This window comes from Gorilla gorilla, chromosome 6 (assembly GCF_029281585.2).
Source record: "Gorilla gorilla gorilla isolate KB3781 chromosome 6, NHGRI_mGorGor1-v2.1_pri, whole genome shotgun sequence".
NCBI lineage: Eukaryota > Metazoa > Chordata > Mammalia > Primates > Hominidae > Gorilla > Gorilla gorilla.
Genome location: NC_073230.2, coordinates 93,402,780 through 93,420,476, shown reverse-complemented (window position 1 = coordinate 93,420,476; position 17,697 = coordinate 93,402,780). Strand labels below are relative to the sequence as shown.

The 17,697-nt window shown below is 40.1% G+C and overlaps 1 protein-coding gene across 2 annotated transcripts in view; it reads right to left on the bottom strand.

Annotated features, from left to right (window-relative positions):
• The window catches only part of PON2 (paraoxonase 2), a 30,348-nt gene extending 13,979 nt beyond the window's left edge, over positions 1 to 16,369 (bottom strand). Inside the window, exons 1-2 of one of the 2 annotated variants that reach the window (XM_019031007.4) lie at positions 16,053 to 16,369; positions 5,689 to 5,759 (exon numbers count right to left, since the gene is read on the bottom strand). In XM_019031007.4, coding sequence (XP_018886552.2) covers positions 5,689 to 5,759; positions 16,053 to 16,189 — 208 coding nt within the window. In that variant the 5' untranslated portion in view covers positions 16,190 to 16,369. The remainder of the gene's footprint in view (positions 1 to 5,688; positions 5,760 to 16,052) is intronic. The other variant, XM_019031008.4, reaches the window with a different exon arrangement.
• Between the last annotated feature and the right edge of the window lie 1,328 nt (positions 16,370 to 17,697).

The window sequence follows — 17,697 nt, the reverse complement described above, 5'->3', positions numbered from 1 at the left end:
TCTTTAAACTTTTTATTATGGGAAATAGACACAAATCAAGAGAATGGTGTGATGAGCCCTTATATACCCAGTACCCACCTTCAACAGTTATCAGCTCATGGCCAGTCTTGTTTCCCTTGCAGTCCTACCACTTATCCTCATCCTGTGTTATTTTAAAGCAAATCTCAGGTATCATATTATCCCTAAATATATTTATACAAACCACAATATCATTATTACACTAAAAATTCACAATAATTCCTCAATATCATCAAATATCTAGTTAGTGTTCAAATAGCCAATCATGTTTAAAAGGTGTAGCTTTAAAAAATTACAGTTTGTTTAATTCAGAGTCCAGGTAAGGTCCCACACATTTCAACTGATTGATGTGTCTCTTATTTCTTTTAATCCACCCCGTGTCAGTCCATTATTGCCTGTGGGCAGGAGGACTTAGCTCCCTGGGTGCACTCAGAGCTTTTGGTAGCCAACATTCAGAGAAGTTGGGGGGGATCTGGGGAGGGTATCCACTGCATCCACTGCTCAGGGGAATTAGGGGGAGAATTTCCAGGCACAAGGAACAGCATGAGCAAAAACACATGAATGGCACAGCGTAGCATGACAAACCCTTTCTTTAGAAAGTCTCCTAGCTTAGCACATTTAATTTCCATCTCTTCTTATTACTTTAGCAATTATCTGTGTCAGAGGTGGCCAAGTGTTCACCAGCATCCATGTTCCCCTTCTTCCTTTTTAGCCTTTTTAGCAATAGGCACGTAGCAACACAGCTATAGATAACATTGCCCACCCTTTCTGGCTGACAGATGTGGCCATATGTCTAAGTTTGGGTCAATAGGATGTGAGAATACAATATATATGCAACTACTGGGTAGAAAAAAAATCTACATAAATTTTCTTTCAACCCCTTCCTGCTGGGAAATGGCAACAAGCAGAGTTCTAGTCTTAGATGAAGACAGCTGTGTTGCTTCATCAGCATTTGCCCCTGAATGACCATATGGAACACAGTCACCTAACTACCCTAGGCAATTCGCTTACCTTAAGACTGATGAGAGAAAAATAAAAATAAACATCTCTTTTCTAAGTGACTATAATTTTATAACAGCAACGCATCCTTTACTATACCCAATAGAGCATCCCATATGTAACATATTATTTCCTACTTTTCTGGTTCACTCATCAAGTATATACATTAGTCACCCTGGGAAAAGACACTATATTGGAAAGTGAATTTGCAAAAGTTGCTTAACCTCCTTGAGCCTCAGGTACTTATCTGCTAGAGAAAGAAAAGACATATCTATATCTCACAGTGGTTTTTTGTTTTGTTTTGTTTTGTTTTCCTTTTCTCCCATCAGTAGACTGTAAAGTACTTGATTATAAGGGCCACAAACTTTAATGCTTTTTTCCCCTCAATCTCCCAAGCAGCAGTTATTGTAAAGGTCTTGACTGCCGAGTGCATAAAATTGTTAGTTATCTTGAGAAAGACAGTCCATTCAAATTTTGAAGGCCAGACATTTAGAAAATCAGATTTTTTAACTTTTAAGCCTCAAATAAAGTTAACTAGCTCTTGACATTTTAATATGCAGATGTTAATCTGCCAAATCTTGGGTGTATAAAAGCTTAGTTTCTGTCTATAAGATAGATCGGGAAGGAATTTTTGAAAAGGACTAAATAGTGAACTTACTTTCTGACCCACAGAAGGCACATATCCTGTATGATATGTAGTCAATAACTATGATTTATTAAAACAGACACAATATGATATGATATATATAAAGCACCCAAAAGTTGCACATAGTTCACTTCCAGTGATGGTGACTGAAGCACTGTAGTGTGTGCATATGTATGTGTGTGTTGATGGGAATCAAGGGCAAGGGGGAAGGAAGGTTCACCTCTTAGAGGGATTAGTTGGCCTCAAGTGCATAGCTACTACTGTTTTCAAAGCAGAAAATAAGAAACAGCCCTCTCTATCATAAAAAGTCACTTTTGCCTGTATAGAAATGTGTGTCCAGCACATTGTTATTTCTTCTTATCAAAGACCTGTGAATAAGCAACTGTTGTTAAAGATATATAACCAAAAGTTATTATTAACCATTATGCATCACTAACATAGCATTCAACAAACGTTCATATGGTGTGTGCTAACCACAGGGCAAAAGAAAAAAAGAAAAAAAAAAGCACAATTCTAATTAGATCTAAAAATGTATCCCAAATGTGCTTCTAATCACCCATCCTCTCCGCTCTGTTGCCTTTTGAAGTGCCTCAGAGGCATTTAACACTTCACAAGAGGGGCCATAGGTGACATATTTCCTCATTCTTTCCAATTCCAGACAGCAGCTCACACACATCACAACATAAAGGTCACAAACATAGACAGATGCCTGTTCAGAATACAAATGTTGCTGGGCTTGTTTTTCTCTGAGGAGCGCTCCATCCCAGTGAGTTGTAAGAGGAATGCACTTGGCAGTCTGTCATGTAACATGGCTGGTTGTGCCCTATTGTCTACTCTGAGACTTGTATTCACAGAAGGTGGGCTTCCCAGGGCCAAGGGCTGTTTAATAATGTGACAATTATTAACTCAGCAGCAAAAGTAACCTAAGAGATCACTGGCCCAAACTCCCACCCTTGCCCAACATCTTTTACTAATGCCATCTGGCTTTTGCTGAGTGACCAGTTCTGAGAGGGCTCTTCTTGATTGCAGCTGGAAGGCAAGATGAAGCTGCTAAGTTACTTGGGACTCTTGAACTGTCTGCATGATCCAGCACAGATGTAGTCAATCTGCTATTTGATATGAGTTTGCCTCCTCCCACTAAGTGTTTGGGCAATTGAAAGAAAGAATGGAAATTCCAGGACAGCCAACCAGTCTAGGGGAGGGGAGGTAGAACTGGGGAAATACAAAAGTATCAATGAAAAAAAGGAGAAAGAACACATAGGAAACAGATGCCTAAGGAATGAGAGGCAGATCAACCTAAGGAAGCTGATTTAAAAGAAGAAAAAAAGAAAGGGAGGCAAGCAAGGTATTTGTAGAGAAACTCTGAAGGTGGCACTGTCAACTGATGGTTTATTTTTACTAAAAGAGTGCTGAGAACTCTGTCTGGAGTGAATGTGGTTACAACTATGAGGTACTGAGTTTATTACTGTTGCCAAATTGAGAGCAATTTAGCAATGACTGTCAAAACTCTAAACACATATTCTAAGGGAACAACAATCCCACTGTTAAGGACGTATTCTACAGACACACAAACTCAACAGCAATGATGTTCACTGATTTGTTCATAGTTGCAAAAAACTGTAACAACCCAAATGTACATTAAAAGGGGAATGGTTAAATAAATCATGGAATGTGAAAATATTAAAAAGAACAAAGTAACTATATGTGCTGATGTGGAAAGCTGCTCACACTGTTTTAGGAATGAAGAAGGTTGTGAAATATTTACACTAAAATTCTATTTGTGAAAAAAAGAGTTAATATATTTGTTTGCAAATGCACTGAAACTATCAGGAAAGATAAAAAAGGAAGCTTTATCTTTGGGGTTATTTCTGTTGGGGGTGATGAAGAGTTTGATGAGAGATTTTTATTTTTATTTACTTTCCATTTTATATCTTTCTATATTGTTTGCACATACACTGTTTATATGAACTTTGCACAAAAAATACTGTGCAGTTGTGAAGAAAAGGTAACTCTATGTACAAACATAAGTTTCCAAAACCTAGTATTAAGTACAAAAAGCTAGTTTTGAAATATTATGCATAATTTGACCTCATTTATGTTTTTAAAAATTATGTACAGGAGTATTCATAAAAAGAAAAAGATGGAAGGACACTCAAAACTTGTTTAACAATGTTACCTATTCAGAGAAGAGAACATTTCCATGTAACCTGAGTTTTAATTTCTAAAGAGTAAAACAAAATATTAAATTGTCTCTCCTACCTCTAGAGAAGGATGTTGTTGTAAAGGACTAGAAGTGACTCAATGACAGTCTAGTTATTTCCACACTGTGGCTCTCAGAGTAAGATTATAAATAAATGGTCCCAGGCTTTTTAAAGTCTAAAAACCATTAGTCTAATCACAAACTCATCATTATAGGTGACAAATACAAAAACCAACTTTGCCTAAGGTTACACTGTGGCAGAATAGAACTAGAAACTAGGTGTTTTGACTGCTAATTCTTTTTGTTTCTAATCATACCATGAACCATATCTAAGGAAAGCCAATATTGGCTGGGCTCAGTGTCTCATGCCTGCAATCCCAGCACTTTGGGAGACCAAGTTGGGAGGATTGCTTGAGGCCAGGAGTTCAAGACCAGCCTGGACAACACAACAAGACCCTGTCTCTACAAAAATAAAAAACTAGCCATGAGTGGGGGCATGTGCCTGTAGTCTCAGCTACCTGGGAGGATGAGGCGGGAGGATCGTTTGAGCCCAGGTTATCAGGGCTGCAGTGAGCCAAGATTGCACTACTGCATTCTGGCCTGGGTGACAAAGTGAGGCCACCTCTCAAAAAAAAAAAAATTTAAATTTAAAAAAAAGGAAAGCCAATATTTATTGTTCATTGATAATTTAACAATAGTTACTAACTACTAGTCTATTATGTACTAGGGACATGTACTTAGTAGATGATAAAGGGTAAAAGACAGCAAGACACAGACTCTACCTTGGAGAAAAACTGCAAACACACCAGAGAGACCCTCAGTGCTGGAGAAGAATCTGGACAGATCCCTCCTTATCTATAGCAAAATTGGGGCTTGCTCTTAGGAACCCCTACTCAAAGACTCAGACTCCACAATACATCCTACATAAAGTCAAGGGAAGAGGGAGACTCCCCCTCTGCAGTCATAGCTTAGAAGATAAAATAAAAACAAGTTTTTACAATACATATTGTGAAGTGCCGGTACATCAGTCCGTTCTCAGGCTGCTAATAAAGACATACCTGAGACCGGGTAATTTATAAAGGAAAGAGGTTTAATTGACTCACTGTTCCGTGTGGTTGGGGAGGCCTCAGGAAACTTACAATCTTGGTGGAAGGGGAAGAAAACACACCCTTCTTCACATGGCGGCAGCAAGGAGAAGTGCCGAGCAAAAGGGGGAAAAGCCCTTATAAAACCATCAGATCTCATGAGAACTCACTCGCTATCACGAGAACAGCAGCACAGGGGAACCACCTCATGATTCAATGACCTCTCATTGGGTCCCTCCCACAACACATGGGGATTATGGGAACTACAATTCAAGATGAGATTTGGGTGGGGACACAACCAAACCATATTGGTCAGTTATGTGTTAGCCATAAGATCAGATCCTAGTTATAGAGTAGTGAGCAGGGTAAATGCTGTCACTGCCTACTTAAAGCTTCCTTCACTAGCTGACCACAAGGCTCACAGAACACAGACTGCAGCGGCCATACTTGACAAACAATACAGACGCAACAAAAATAGTTCAGAGAAGTCACAAAACAAGCAAGAAATCAAATGCTAAACATAGAATTATACACAAAAAAGAATAATTACAGTAAGGGTAGGAAAGAAGAATAAATACAGGGTTCATGAGATCAAGAGGTTGACCAAAGAGGTTTTTGTTGATCTAACGTGATTTATCCACTGAAAAGCAGTAATTTCATGCTAAAATGCCATTAATGAGTGTTTTAATGTTAATGGCCAAAAAATGCAATGTGCCCAACAAGCATTTTTATATACATACCAATTCCTTTAATCAGGTGGCAGTGTGGAAGGTCTACAGATTCTACTTCTCTGGAGGCTTTAAGTCGATTTCTGTTACAAAGAAAAAAAAAACAAAAAACAAAAAACTATTTGTTTATGTATTCCCTGCTCTGTTTTAGAAAGGGTTTAAAGAGGCTTACAGCAATACATAAAACACAGTTTAAGTCTAAAGCAGATGAAAGAGAAAATAGAAAAACAAGGGTAGGAAAATAAAACTGCACCAGAAATGAAGTTAAAACAAAAATGCCTACTGCAAAGTTCTATATACTGATGTGGGTTATTAAAAAAAAAAAAGCCAATAACTCAAGAAATAAAACTTATAATGCAAGTTCCTATGCAAATGTAAACACAGCACCATGTCACATTTCTCAGTGTTGGTGTTGTGGGAAAAGAGTTCTAGATGTAGAACCAGAAGCCCTGTCTTCCTTCTGAAGAGTCAAACGTGAAAAATGACTGTAAGCCTCACACAGAGACTGCAAAGAAGCCAAGAGAAAACGGCATTGCTCAGAGCCTGACACACCAAAGACATCCCACAAATAGTTACTAACAAAAAAGAAAAGAAGGTAGCATCCCTATGACAGTATTTTTTTAAATAAGAATTTATTTATCTTATTTCAATAGCTTTTGGGGGTACAAGTGGTTTTTGGTTACATGGATGAGTGATATAGCAGTGAATTCTGAGATTTTAGTGTACCCATCCATGACAGTATGTATTGGAATAGGAAGGTTGGAGAACACCAACTAGTTCTGTAACTACTTTAGCAAAACTATTTGCTGTTGTATACCCAGAAAATTAAAAGAAGGAAATAATAAGAGAATGTTGAACTCTAATAGGATGTCTTCCCCCTCCCTCTCCACTCTAGAGGGCCAGGAAGCAGTTTGGGACAATATCTGTGGGATCTTTCGTTTTGAAGGCCACATACTATTGGCTTTCCCTTCTCTCTCACATTTTTTACCTTCTCTGTTCTCTAGAGCCATAAATAATAAAAATAGCACCTTGTAGAAACTTTACATTTTTCAGTGGTTCCCACATACCATACATTTAAGAGACGAAATAGCTATTTGCCATGTGTCCTTCTCCTGTGCATATTCCTGACAGCTTCTGAGGTCTAGACGCTGGGGAAGGCTTCTAGAGTATGGGGCAGGCCACCAGTTTCTTCTAGATAACCCAGAACGACTCATAGGTTGTACCAACTACACATTTTGGCAATTCATATCATACATAAAGTTTCTAATTAAAATGTTAATCAGTATGTATTTGAAATCATGTAACTCAAATAATGTTAAATTTTTTGAAACAATATAGCAATAAGGCAAAAAGTATAAATAAATCGATATTTAAATATAATAAAAAATAATGCATTAAATGTATTAAACAATACAAATTTTTAAATAAAGCATTAAAAAATACAATAAATCTCATGGCCTACGTGTCACAGAAGTGATTTAAGAGAGGAAAAATAAGCTAGAAAACCAAATACTACATGTTCTCACTTTAACTGGGAGCTAAACAATGGTGCACATGGACATAAAGATGACGATGGTAGACACTGGGGACTACTAGAAGGGGAAGGGAAGGGAGTGGACAAGGGCTGAAAAACTACAGGGTACTATACTCACTACCTGGGTGATGGCATCAGTTGTTCCCCAAACCTCAGCATCAGACAATATACCCATGTAAAACCTGCACATGTACCCCTTGAATCTAAAATAAAATTGAAATTATAAAACAGAGAGAGAGAAAAAAAGTTTATGTAGCCTAATGTGGTAGTAATCTTAATTGTGATGATGAGGATGACACTGATGATAATTGTGGGTGGTCAAAGGAAATAAATAATAAAAAAGGTATAATTTACCGCTGTTCTAAGTGATTTACCTCCATGCATTCATTTAATTCTTCAAACAACCCTGTAAATTACGTAGCATTATTCCAGTTTTAAAGATGAGAAAACTGAATCAGACAAAACAATTTTCCCACGGCGCAACTTAGCCAGAAATGCTGGAAGCAGGGAAGCTTTTGCTTTAAACTACTTTGTACTTTTCTCAGAAAGAAATAAAGGGATCTGTGTTTTTGTCTTAGCAGTGAAACTGCCATGACCCTTGGTAGGTCAGTTAATCTCTATAGGTGTCAGTCTTCTTTATGGATAAAATAAGGATGAGCCTAAAACACCTCCAAGATTCTACTAATGTTATATGACTCCAGAAACAGATGCAGATACAAAGCAATAGGTTATAACTGCTGTTTGTACACCAAGTTTTAGTATCATGCATTGGTTTGGATGTCAATTTTACACAACTTACTACTATGCCTATTTGACTATACAAAAATAGGGATAACAATGTTTACCATCTACCTTCTTCAAAGATAATCTCTTTGGATTAAATAAAATCTGTTCAAAGTAACATATTCTGATGTGTTTGAAAAGTTTAATATGGGGTTCCTGTTTCAGAGTCAACTTAGGTTTGCATAAGTAATTGATGCTAAATAGGGCAATCTTCATCAACTAGTTTTCTTGTATAATATCATGTTTTCATATGCAGCCTACCTGCTATTAACATGGAAGAGTTACATGAGGGTTGTGCATAACTTCTACTTAACTAATTTTTTTCTTGGCTTTCCTTTTTGATAAAAGAAAATGAAGGTTTTGCCTTTATCCTTCCTGGACCATCAAGACTTCCAAATTTCTTCAGTAGGAAACTGCCAGACTTTTTCCCTGGCAGAACAATCAGTTCCCTGCTTGTTAGTGGACTTCTGTTTTCTGGGTGGCAGACCCTAGCGGCTGACAAAATTAACGCCATGCCCAACCCCCTTTCTTTCTCCCTTGTCGTTTCTATTGTAGTGGTGGGCAAAGCAAATATTTGCTTTCCCAGACTCCCCTGTATTGAGGTGTAGTCATATGACCCAGGTTTTGGGGAAAGACACTGTGTTCTAGATACAAAGGAGAGTCACGAGAGGAGAGCTAGCTGGCATCACTCAATCTCCTTTCTTCGTGATTTGAACACACACGCAGTGCTTGAGACTGCGGCAGCCATTCTGCATCCTTGAGAAAGATACAGCTATAAAGTCAATAGGGAGAAATCAAAGAATGAAAATATATGAAGAACCCAGTTCCTTGATATAATCACTGGCTCAATGAACAAGCTCTATATTGGGTCACCCACAGAGTTGTTTTTCATGTGAGGAAAATAAATCCCTCTTTGAATGAACTACTATTAATCTGATATATGTTACTTGTGGCTGGAAGCAATCCTCGCTGGCATCAGATTTAAGAACTTTGTGTATTTAAGAAATACACATATTTCTCTTAATATAGAGAAAGCTATACAAACCTTTTTGGATTAGATTAATAAACCTAAAAGTATTCATGTAAAAAATACAACATAAATGGTATAAACACATATAAGTGATGATATGAGAGGAGGAACACTCTTTACTTTTGCTAGAGCCTATTTGTTCCTTAACACTTCATGTCTATAACATGCTTATGACTGTGCCAGATCAGAGATGCATGGCTGTTGCCACTCTGCTGTCATGCAGGAATTGCTAATCAATAACAGCACTCTCCCTCTAACCCAGAGCCAGCCTCAGACACATTGTTTCGCAACCACAGGGAGTCTGTTAAAATTGACACTCAAAAGGAAAGCTATTTGCCTTCTCTGTTTTAGGTTCCTTTTGTTTTCCTTTCTTTTCTTTTTCATTACAGTTATTTATTTTATTATTTCCTCATCACGAGCCTATGGTAGGTATAATACAGCAAACAGTATCCGCTGGCTTCCTTCATTGGTGTCACAATCATTCCCCAAGTGACCCCTATGGAGTCCAGTGACCAAGGAATCCATGGGTAGAATTCAGGGATCCATGAACTTGGATGGGGGAAAAATACATCTTTATTTAAACCTTTAACTCAAATTGAGTATTTCCTTTGATGATGAGTATAAGCAACAAACCACAATACTATTAGTAGTATTTGTGACTGTCACTAATAGAAATTATAGATACTTTTCTATCGCATTTCAGTTGTAGATAGCTCAAAGTGCCATTTACATTCATTGCAACTTCAAAATATCTGCTGTTAGACATTTACCTACCTCTAGATCCATTTAAGGGTTTAATTAAAAAAGCATATTATATCATAGATTTTAAAATAGCTTGGCAGCAGTATTTAATTGGTTTCCTGTGTAATCCTATATATTTTATTTTACTCATTTAAAAACATGATGCTGAGAAGGAATGAAGGCTTTACCAGACTGCCAAAGGGATGTATGGCACAAAGGTTTAAGGAATTATGCTTGAATTTCATTGTCTACATAGATGACATTTATGGAGCTGACTGTGTGCCTGGCATTATTTTAAGCATTCTCATAGTCCCACTGTGGAGCAGGCAGTACCCCATCCTACAGATTACAACACTGGGGCACAGAAAAGTGAAATAATTAGTCCAAGGTTTCAGGTAAATAGTAGAGCTATGAATGAACTCAGGCTACCTGTCCACAAAGCATGAACTTTTTTTTTTTTTTTTAATACTTTAAGTTCTAGGGTACATGTGCACAATGTGCAGGTTTGTTACATATGTATACATGTACCATGTTGGTCTGCTGCACCCATTAACTCGTCATTTACATTAGGTATATCTCCTAATGCTATCCCTCCCCCCTCCCCCTACCCCACAAAAGGCCCCGGTGTGTGATGTTCCCCACCCTGTATCCAAGTGTTCTCATTGTTCAATTCCCACCTATAAGTGGGAACATGTGGTGTTTGGTTTTCTGTCCTTGCGATAGTTTGCTAAGAATGATTGTTTCCAGCTTCATCCATGTCCCTACAAAGGACATGAACTCATCCTTTTTTATGGCTGCATAGTATTCCATGGTGTATATGTGCCATGTTTTCTTAATCCAGTCTATCATTGACGGACATTTGGGTTGGTTCCAAGTCTTTGCTATTGTGAATAGAAAGCATGAACTCTTAACCAACAGTCATTAGCATGAAATCAATCTCAGTGTCTTTCATTCAGGAAACAGCAGTACCCATCCAGAGTAGAATGAGACCAGGGGCTGCTAGCTATTATCTGGCCTCATGGCAGGTAGCAGTAAAGGTGTACCATGCTACGGTGCCAATATGCCCCTAAGCAAAGTGGGAACACAGTGTTACTATCAGGAGTTTCTTTGTGCCATACTTTTCCGCTTTTGAATTTACATACAACTGCTGGGGCTTTATCTCCTACGTGCAAGTGATATACAAGCCAGGGCTTTATCTTTTATGTATAGCCTTGTAAAAACCCTTTGGAATTCACCCCTTGGGCTCTGGCAATACTTGCACTAAGTAACTAAGAATTTGTGCTTAGGCCTGTAAACCTAGGGAAAATTTGCTCCACTGGCAGAGAAGCTAGAAGACTGTGGGGAGCTGGGGCAAACTGTATTTGGAATCAGGAGACCTGGCTGAGGCGACAGGTTCAGCACTAATTATTCATTAATTATATTATTCAATATTTATATTATTCTGTTGAACTAACTAGTTAACCTCTCTAACCTCAGTATTTAGTTATAATGTAAAAGGGAAGCTATCTACGAAGACTGGATGAAGGCATAAAAGTAAAAGAGCTTTCTTTCCAAATATCAGTAAATGTACATTTTGGTTTAATATAAAGAAATTTGGCAGGGCTCAGTAGCTCATACCCATAATCCCAGTGCTTTGGGAAGTTGATGCGGTAGGATCACTTATGGCTAGAAGTTTGAGATCAGCCTGGGCAACACAGCAAGACCCCCATCTCTACAAAAAATTTTTGTTTTTTTTTTTTTTTGAGACAGAGTCTCGCTCTGTTGCCAGGCTGGAGTGCAATGGCTCACTGCAACCTCCGCCTCCCGGGTTCAACTGATTCTCCTGCCTCAGCCTCCTGAGTAGCTGGGATTACAGGCATGTGCCACCATGCCCGGCTAATTTTGTATTTTTAGTAGAGATGGGGTTTCACCATGTTGGTCAGGCTGGTCTTGAACTCCCGACCTCAGGTATCCACCCACCTCAGCCTCCCAAAGTGCTGGGATTATAGTAATGAGCCCCCACGCCCGGCCATGTTTTTTTAATTAGCCAGGTGTAGTGGTGCATGCCTACAGTCCTCACTGCTTAGGAGGCTGAGGCGGGAGGATTGCTTGAGCCCAGGTGTTCTGGGTTACAATGAGCTATGATTGTGCTGCTGCACTCCAGCCTGGGTGACAGAGCAAGACCCTGCCTTGAAGAAAAAAGAAAAAAAGAATGAAAACATTTTTTAAAAGATAGATTAAAAAAATAAATAAAGAAGTTTTTACACTTTTGACACACTGACTGACCAGCACACAAGAGTCACCTAATAAATGATTTAAAGGATGGTGGTTTAAAAAAAAAAAAAAAAAAAGAAAGAAAGAAAAAGGCTGCTCCTTCAGAAGTAGAAACAGACCACATAGCTTCTTGTGGGAATTGTCATAAAAGGTGCCAGGCAGCAAGCAGAACATTCACATGGGTACTCTGGGGGTTCCCGCCCACGCTTAGATCTCTGATGCACTCAAGCCTCATGATTCATCCATGGCTGTGTACCTTGACACCAGGAACTGGCCTGGGAATATTTGTATACTGTTATTTTCCCCTTTATTGCTCAACTAGGGAGGGGTGGAAAAGGAGGGTGTGGAATCCCAGTTACAGTTCAGAAGAAGAAAGACAACTTTGATGGCATTTATCCCTCTGGGACATCCTTATACTAAAAATTGAAGTGGGCAACCTGGGGAGAGAAATAACTTGATTGCCAAAGTACCATCTCTAAATATTGAATAATCAAACAGTAGGCATTAGATTAAAGCAAAAATCAAACATAAAGCCTCTGTTCCTTCAACTTCCTCTGAAGAGCCTTTCCTTATGGGGAGGTGGGAACATACTTTTTTTCTTTTTTTTTTTGAGGGAGTCTTGCTCTGTTGTCCAGGCTGGAGTCCAGTGGCTCAATCTTGGCTCACTGCAACCTCTACCTCTGGGGTTCAAGCAATCCTCCTGACTCAGCCTCCCAAGTAGCTGGGATTACAGGGATGCACCAACACACCTGGCTAATTTTTGTATTTTTATTAGAGATGGGGTTTCACCATGTTGGCCATGCTGGTCTTGAACCCCTGACCTCTAGTGATCTGCCCACCTCAGCCTCCCAAAATGCTAGGATTACAGACGTGAGCCACTGTGTCCGGCCGAACATGCTCCTTTTTAAAACAGACTCTAAGCGTCACCAAATTCTGACAGAAGGCACTCGAACATATGATAAAATACAGGGTACCCAGTGATATTTTAATTTGAGATAAACAATGAATGATATTTTAGTATAATTATGTCTCAAATTCCACGCTTAATGCTAAAAGTATGGTATAAGTATTTCATGCTTATACTAAAAAAAAAAAAAAAAATCCATGTGAAATTCAAAGTTAACTGGGTAGCCTACATTTTTCTTTGCTAAATCCAGCCACCCACCACCTACCCCAACATTCTCACGTCAGCCCATTTGGGGCTCCACATATCCAATAAAGTTACCGTTTTATAAAGTCACTGCCCAATAAAGTGCATCACAGTCACGTAAAGAAAAGGTGCATCAAATTGTAAAGTAGGCCGAGGGTGGTGGCTCATGTGTATAATCCTACCACTTTGGGAGGCCGAGGCAGGAGCATCACTTGAGGCTGGGAGTTTGAGATTAGCCTGGGCAACAAAGTGAGACCCTGTCTCTGCAAGAAATAAAAATACTAGCTGGGCATGGTAGCACGCATCTGTAGTCCCAGCTACTCAGGAGGCTGAGGAGGGAGGACTGCTTGTGCCTAGGCGTTTGAGGTTGCAGTGAGCTTTGATGTACCACTGTACTCTGGCTTGGGCGGCAGAGCAAGACCTTGTGTCAAAATAAAAAACAAAGAAAAACAAAAACCAAACAAACAAAAACCTGTAAATAAACTATCAGGCATTCTGTCAATAAGTTTTATTTACTTTTTCTTTTTTTTTAGATTTGCAGCTATAACTTTAAAACCTTAAGATTAGTGAGAAGGGGGAAAATTTGACTGTTGAGAAAACTTCCAACTTGCAGAAAAACTGGTGGCTTACACATTAGTGAGAACATAATAAGCTTGTGAATTTTGGTGGTCTTGCCTTTGAAATGGAGAGCAGGACAGATCATATACAAAGTCATCCAACTCATGAATGTTCTGTAGAGCACAATGGGCATTACCTAACATGAAAATTAAGGTCAACATGTCCATTTCCTACCCATAAGCGTTCTTTCCTCAACTCTCACTCCCATCTCAGCCACCACACGCTTCCTCTTTGCACTGCTTTATCAGTACATGAAACTACAACCATGGGACAGTGGAGCTGTGGCACAAACTCTGGTAGCACCTTTGACTTCTCCCTCATCCCTGGGGTTCCAGAGTTTGGGTCCCTGTTATCCTCTCTGACCTACTGCAATACCTTAACCAGTTACCCCATGTCTGCTCTCTATTCTAGTAGTTCTCGACCTTGACTGCTCATTAGAATTATCAGGAATGTTTTTAAAAATAAAAAATGCCACTGCTACTGTCAGCCACTGTTCTTACATTATGTACTTCCTAATTTATCTATTTACCTGGGAACACTGAAGCCAGCTTGCCAAACAATACATTATTCCATATCATATTTTAATTATAACAAAAAATCTCTGGTAGGTAGACACCATAGTTTATAAATTACCAACTCAAATTTTGTTTTTTATTTATTTATTTATTCATTTTGTAGAGGTGGGATCTTGCTATGTTGCCCAGGCCTGTCACTAACTCCTGGGCTCAAGCAATCCTCTGGCTTAGGCCTCCAACAGTGCTGGGATTACAGGTGTGAGCTGTAGATTCTGATCCAGAACAGCTGAATCAGAATCTTTGGTGGTGCCACTCAGACACCAGCCCTCCAGGAGATTCTAATGTACAGAGAACCATAGCTCTCCTCCAATCCCCCCTTCCAGGCTTATCTCTATAAAACACAACTAGTTATATTAAGTTCTTATTGAAAAGCAAAACCCACCAATATTTCCCTTTTGAAGCACTATTGGGCCTATGAAAGTGGGGCCCCATTTTTCAATTTATATTTAATGGCCTCAAAACCTATCCTTCCCACCACCCTACTATTCTCATCTCCTGACTTTATGCTCCCTTCAAATTGGCCCATCTGCTACTCTTCCAACTTCCCACCTTAGCCCCTTTGCTCCTGCTGCACTATACATTTGGCATGGGCCCCTTCATGCCCATATGTGTTGCACCCACCCTTCAAGGTCAGGTCGAATGTCTCTTCCTCCCTCTAGAACTCCACCTTCAGGGGATGTAATCTTTCCTCTTTAAGCCTATGGGGTTCATTTGTGTCTGTCCTTAGGACATCCTAATTTATATATTTACTGTATTTTAATTCTCTCTTCCCCTGTATTAAATTCCATAAGGGTCGTACTCTACTACAGAAGCCTAAGAGAGAACATTACACATAGCAGGTGCTCAGTATTTCTGGAACTCTTTTGCATGACTATAAAATTTTGGTTGAGGCAGGGCAGAACAGCTCACACCTGTAATCCCAGCACTGTCGGGAGGCCTAGGCTGGAGGATTGCTTGAGTGCAAGAGTTAGGGAACAGCCTGGGCAATACAGCAAGACCCCATCTCTACAAACAATAAAATAAACAAAAACAAACGTTGAGTTGGTAATTTATAAACGATGATGTCTACCTACCAGAGATTTTCATTAAAACTAAAATGCGAGATGGAATAGTGTCTGCGCTGTCTGGCATTCTGGCTTCAGGCTTCCCTGGTGAATAAATAGGAAGTAAGAACAGTAGCTGAATATTTCAAGTGTCTTTGATCTACAGCTGAAGAGTTTCTCAAACTATGCAGAAATGGGTGGAGAACAACTTTATTAAAGACGGGTCTGGTTTGGGCAACAAGGAGAAACAGCACCAATGACCTGAAATAAATCTTCATAGTTAAGGTTTCAATGCATGAGTAGTCACTTTGTTTTCAATTTAAACCACCAGTTTGGCCCTTGAGTAATTGCAAAGCATTCTCTTGTCAGCCTAAGCAGAAGAGAACTTTGTTAGCAGCAAGGGCTTATAAACTTTCAAGAAAGTGTCGCGATTCACTCCAAACTTTGCTAGTTTTTTCACTAGAAGCGGAGAGTCGGGGTGATGGGGGTTCAACTAGCTGGGGGAGGGACAGCATTCAAAAATTCTCCACCCCCGGCCGCAGGGCCAGGTCCCGCAGGAATCCCTCCCCCAGCCTGCGCCCTCCCCGCACCACGCGGCCACCCCGAGCCTGGGGACCGTCGAGGAGGGGCGCGCGGGAGTCCCACCTACCTGAGTGCCAGAAGCCTCTCGCCCAGGAGCGCCAGCGCGATCCCCAGCAAGCCCACAGCCACCAGCCGCCCCATGGCGCGGGAGCCGGGGACGCTGCCTCGCTCCGGCCTGGCCAGCAGCTCCGTGGGCGGTGCCATCTTCCCGGCTCGACGGTGCCGGCCGCGCTCCGCCCCGTCCTCCGCCTAGGCCGAGTCCCTGCGCCGGGGCCGCGGAGGCTCCGCCCTGGGCCTGGCCCTGGTCTTTGTCCTCACAAACCTATTTCCCCAGATATTTTCGGGACGGCCGGGACACGCCTTACTTTAGGCTCATGACGTGAAACTTTGAATTCCTTCACTTCCTTTTTCAAACAACCCACCCGAAACCCTCTAGCAGCCCGCATACCTTTCTCGTTTCCCTAGTCTTCAAACACATTTCTCACTCGCTATTCCAGTGAGAAACTTACATAGAAAAGCAGCTTTTGGGGATGGGGGTCGGTGGCCAAGGGAGGGAAAGTAACGGGATGCGTCTTGTAAATATTTAACGTTGGAATCACTACTTTTTATAACAGGACGTAGTTGCAGATAAATAAACATCCTGTGCCTCGTAATACTTTTTTTTTTTTTAACAGGGTCTCGCTGTGTTGCCTAGGCTGGAGTACATTGGCACAATCATAGCTCACTGCAGTTTGGACCTCCCGGACTCAAGGGACCCTCCAGCCTCAGCCTCCTGAGTAGCTGGGACCGCAGGCATGTACCATTACACCTAGCTAAGTGTGTGTAAGTTGTGTGTGTGTCTGTGTGTGTGTGTGTGTGGAGACCGAGTCTTGCTGTGTTGCCCAGGTTGGTCTCAAACTCCTGGACTCAAGCCATCCTCCTCCCTCAGCCTCCCAAAGTGCTAGAATTACAGGAATGAGACACCATGCCCAGCCTCTATTAATACTTCCAGACTACAGACTTAAGGACTTAGACACGTCTTTTTCATCCAAACTCAAAGGGAAGAAGTGTAGTCTTTTTCTTTTCCTTTTTTACTCTAACAACCGTAACATGAAGGAATAATTTAAAATACAATTTTAAAAGTAAAATGAAATTTACCCATCAAGATTGATACCATTACAATAAATGAGTACATCTGAAATAAGCTTCTAATGGTTTTCGGTATTTAATTGCCACCCTACAATATGTAGGCAGAAATGGTCACACTTGACAATTTTCAACAAATATCAGTTTTATAAAGAACCAGTAAATAAAAGTGGATGCCAATTTCCCACCTGCCTCTCACCAAAAAAAAAAAAAAAAAAAAAAAAAAAAGCACAAACACCTCTCTCCCTGTGTGTGTGTATCTCTGCTTCAGTCCTAAGGGATATTGGATTATACTGGATGGTAGAAAGAGAAGTAAAAAGTTGTCCTTTGAAAGCCCATGAGGCATTACCTTTTTTGTGTCGTGGACCCTTCTGGCAGTGGTGAGCCTGTGGATAACTTCTCAGAATAATGTTTATAAATGCTTACAATAAAATGCATAGATTTTCTCCTGTGCGGTTCATGAAAAAAAGAAAGAAAAGAAAAAAATTTTTTAAATAAATGAATAAAATGTATAGATTGCAAAGGAAATCAATTACATTGTAAGGAAAAAAAATAGCTGAGAGCAGTCTGAGCTTTGTGAGGTATGC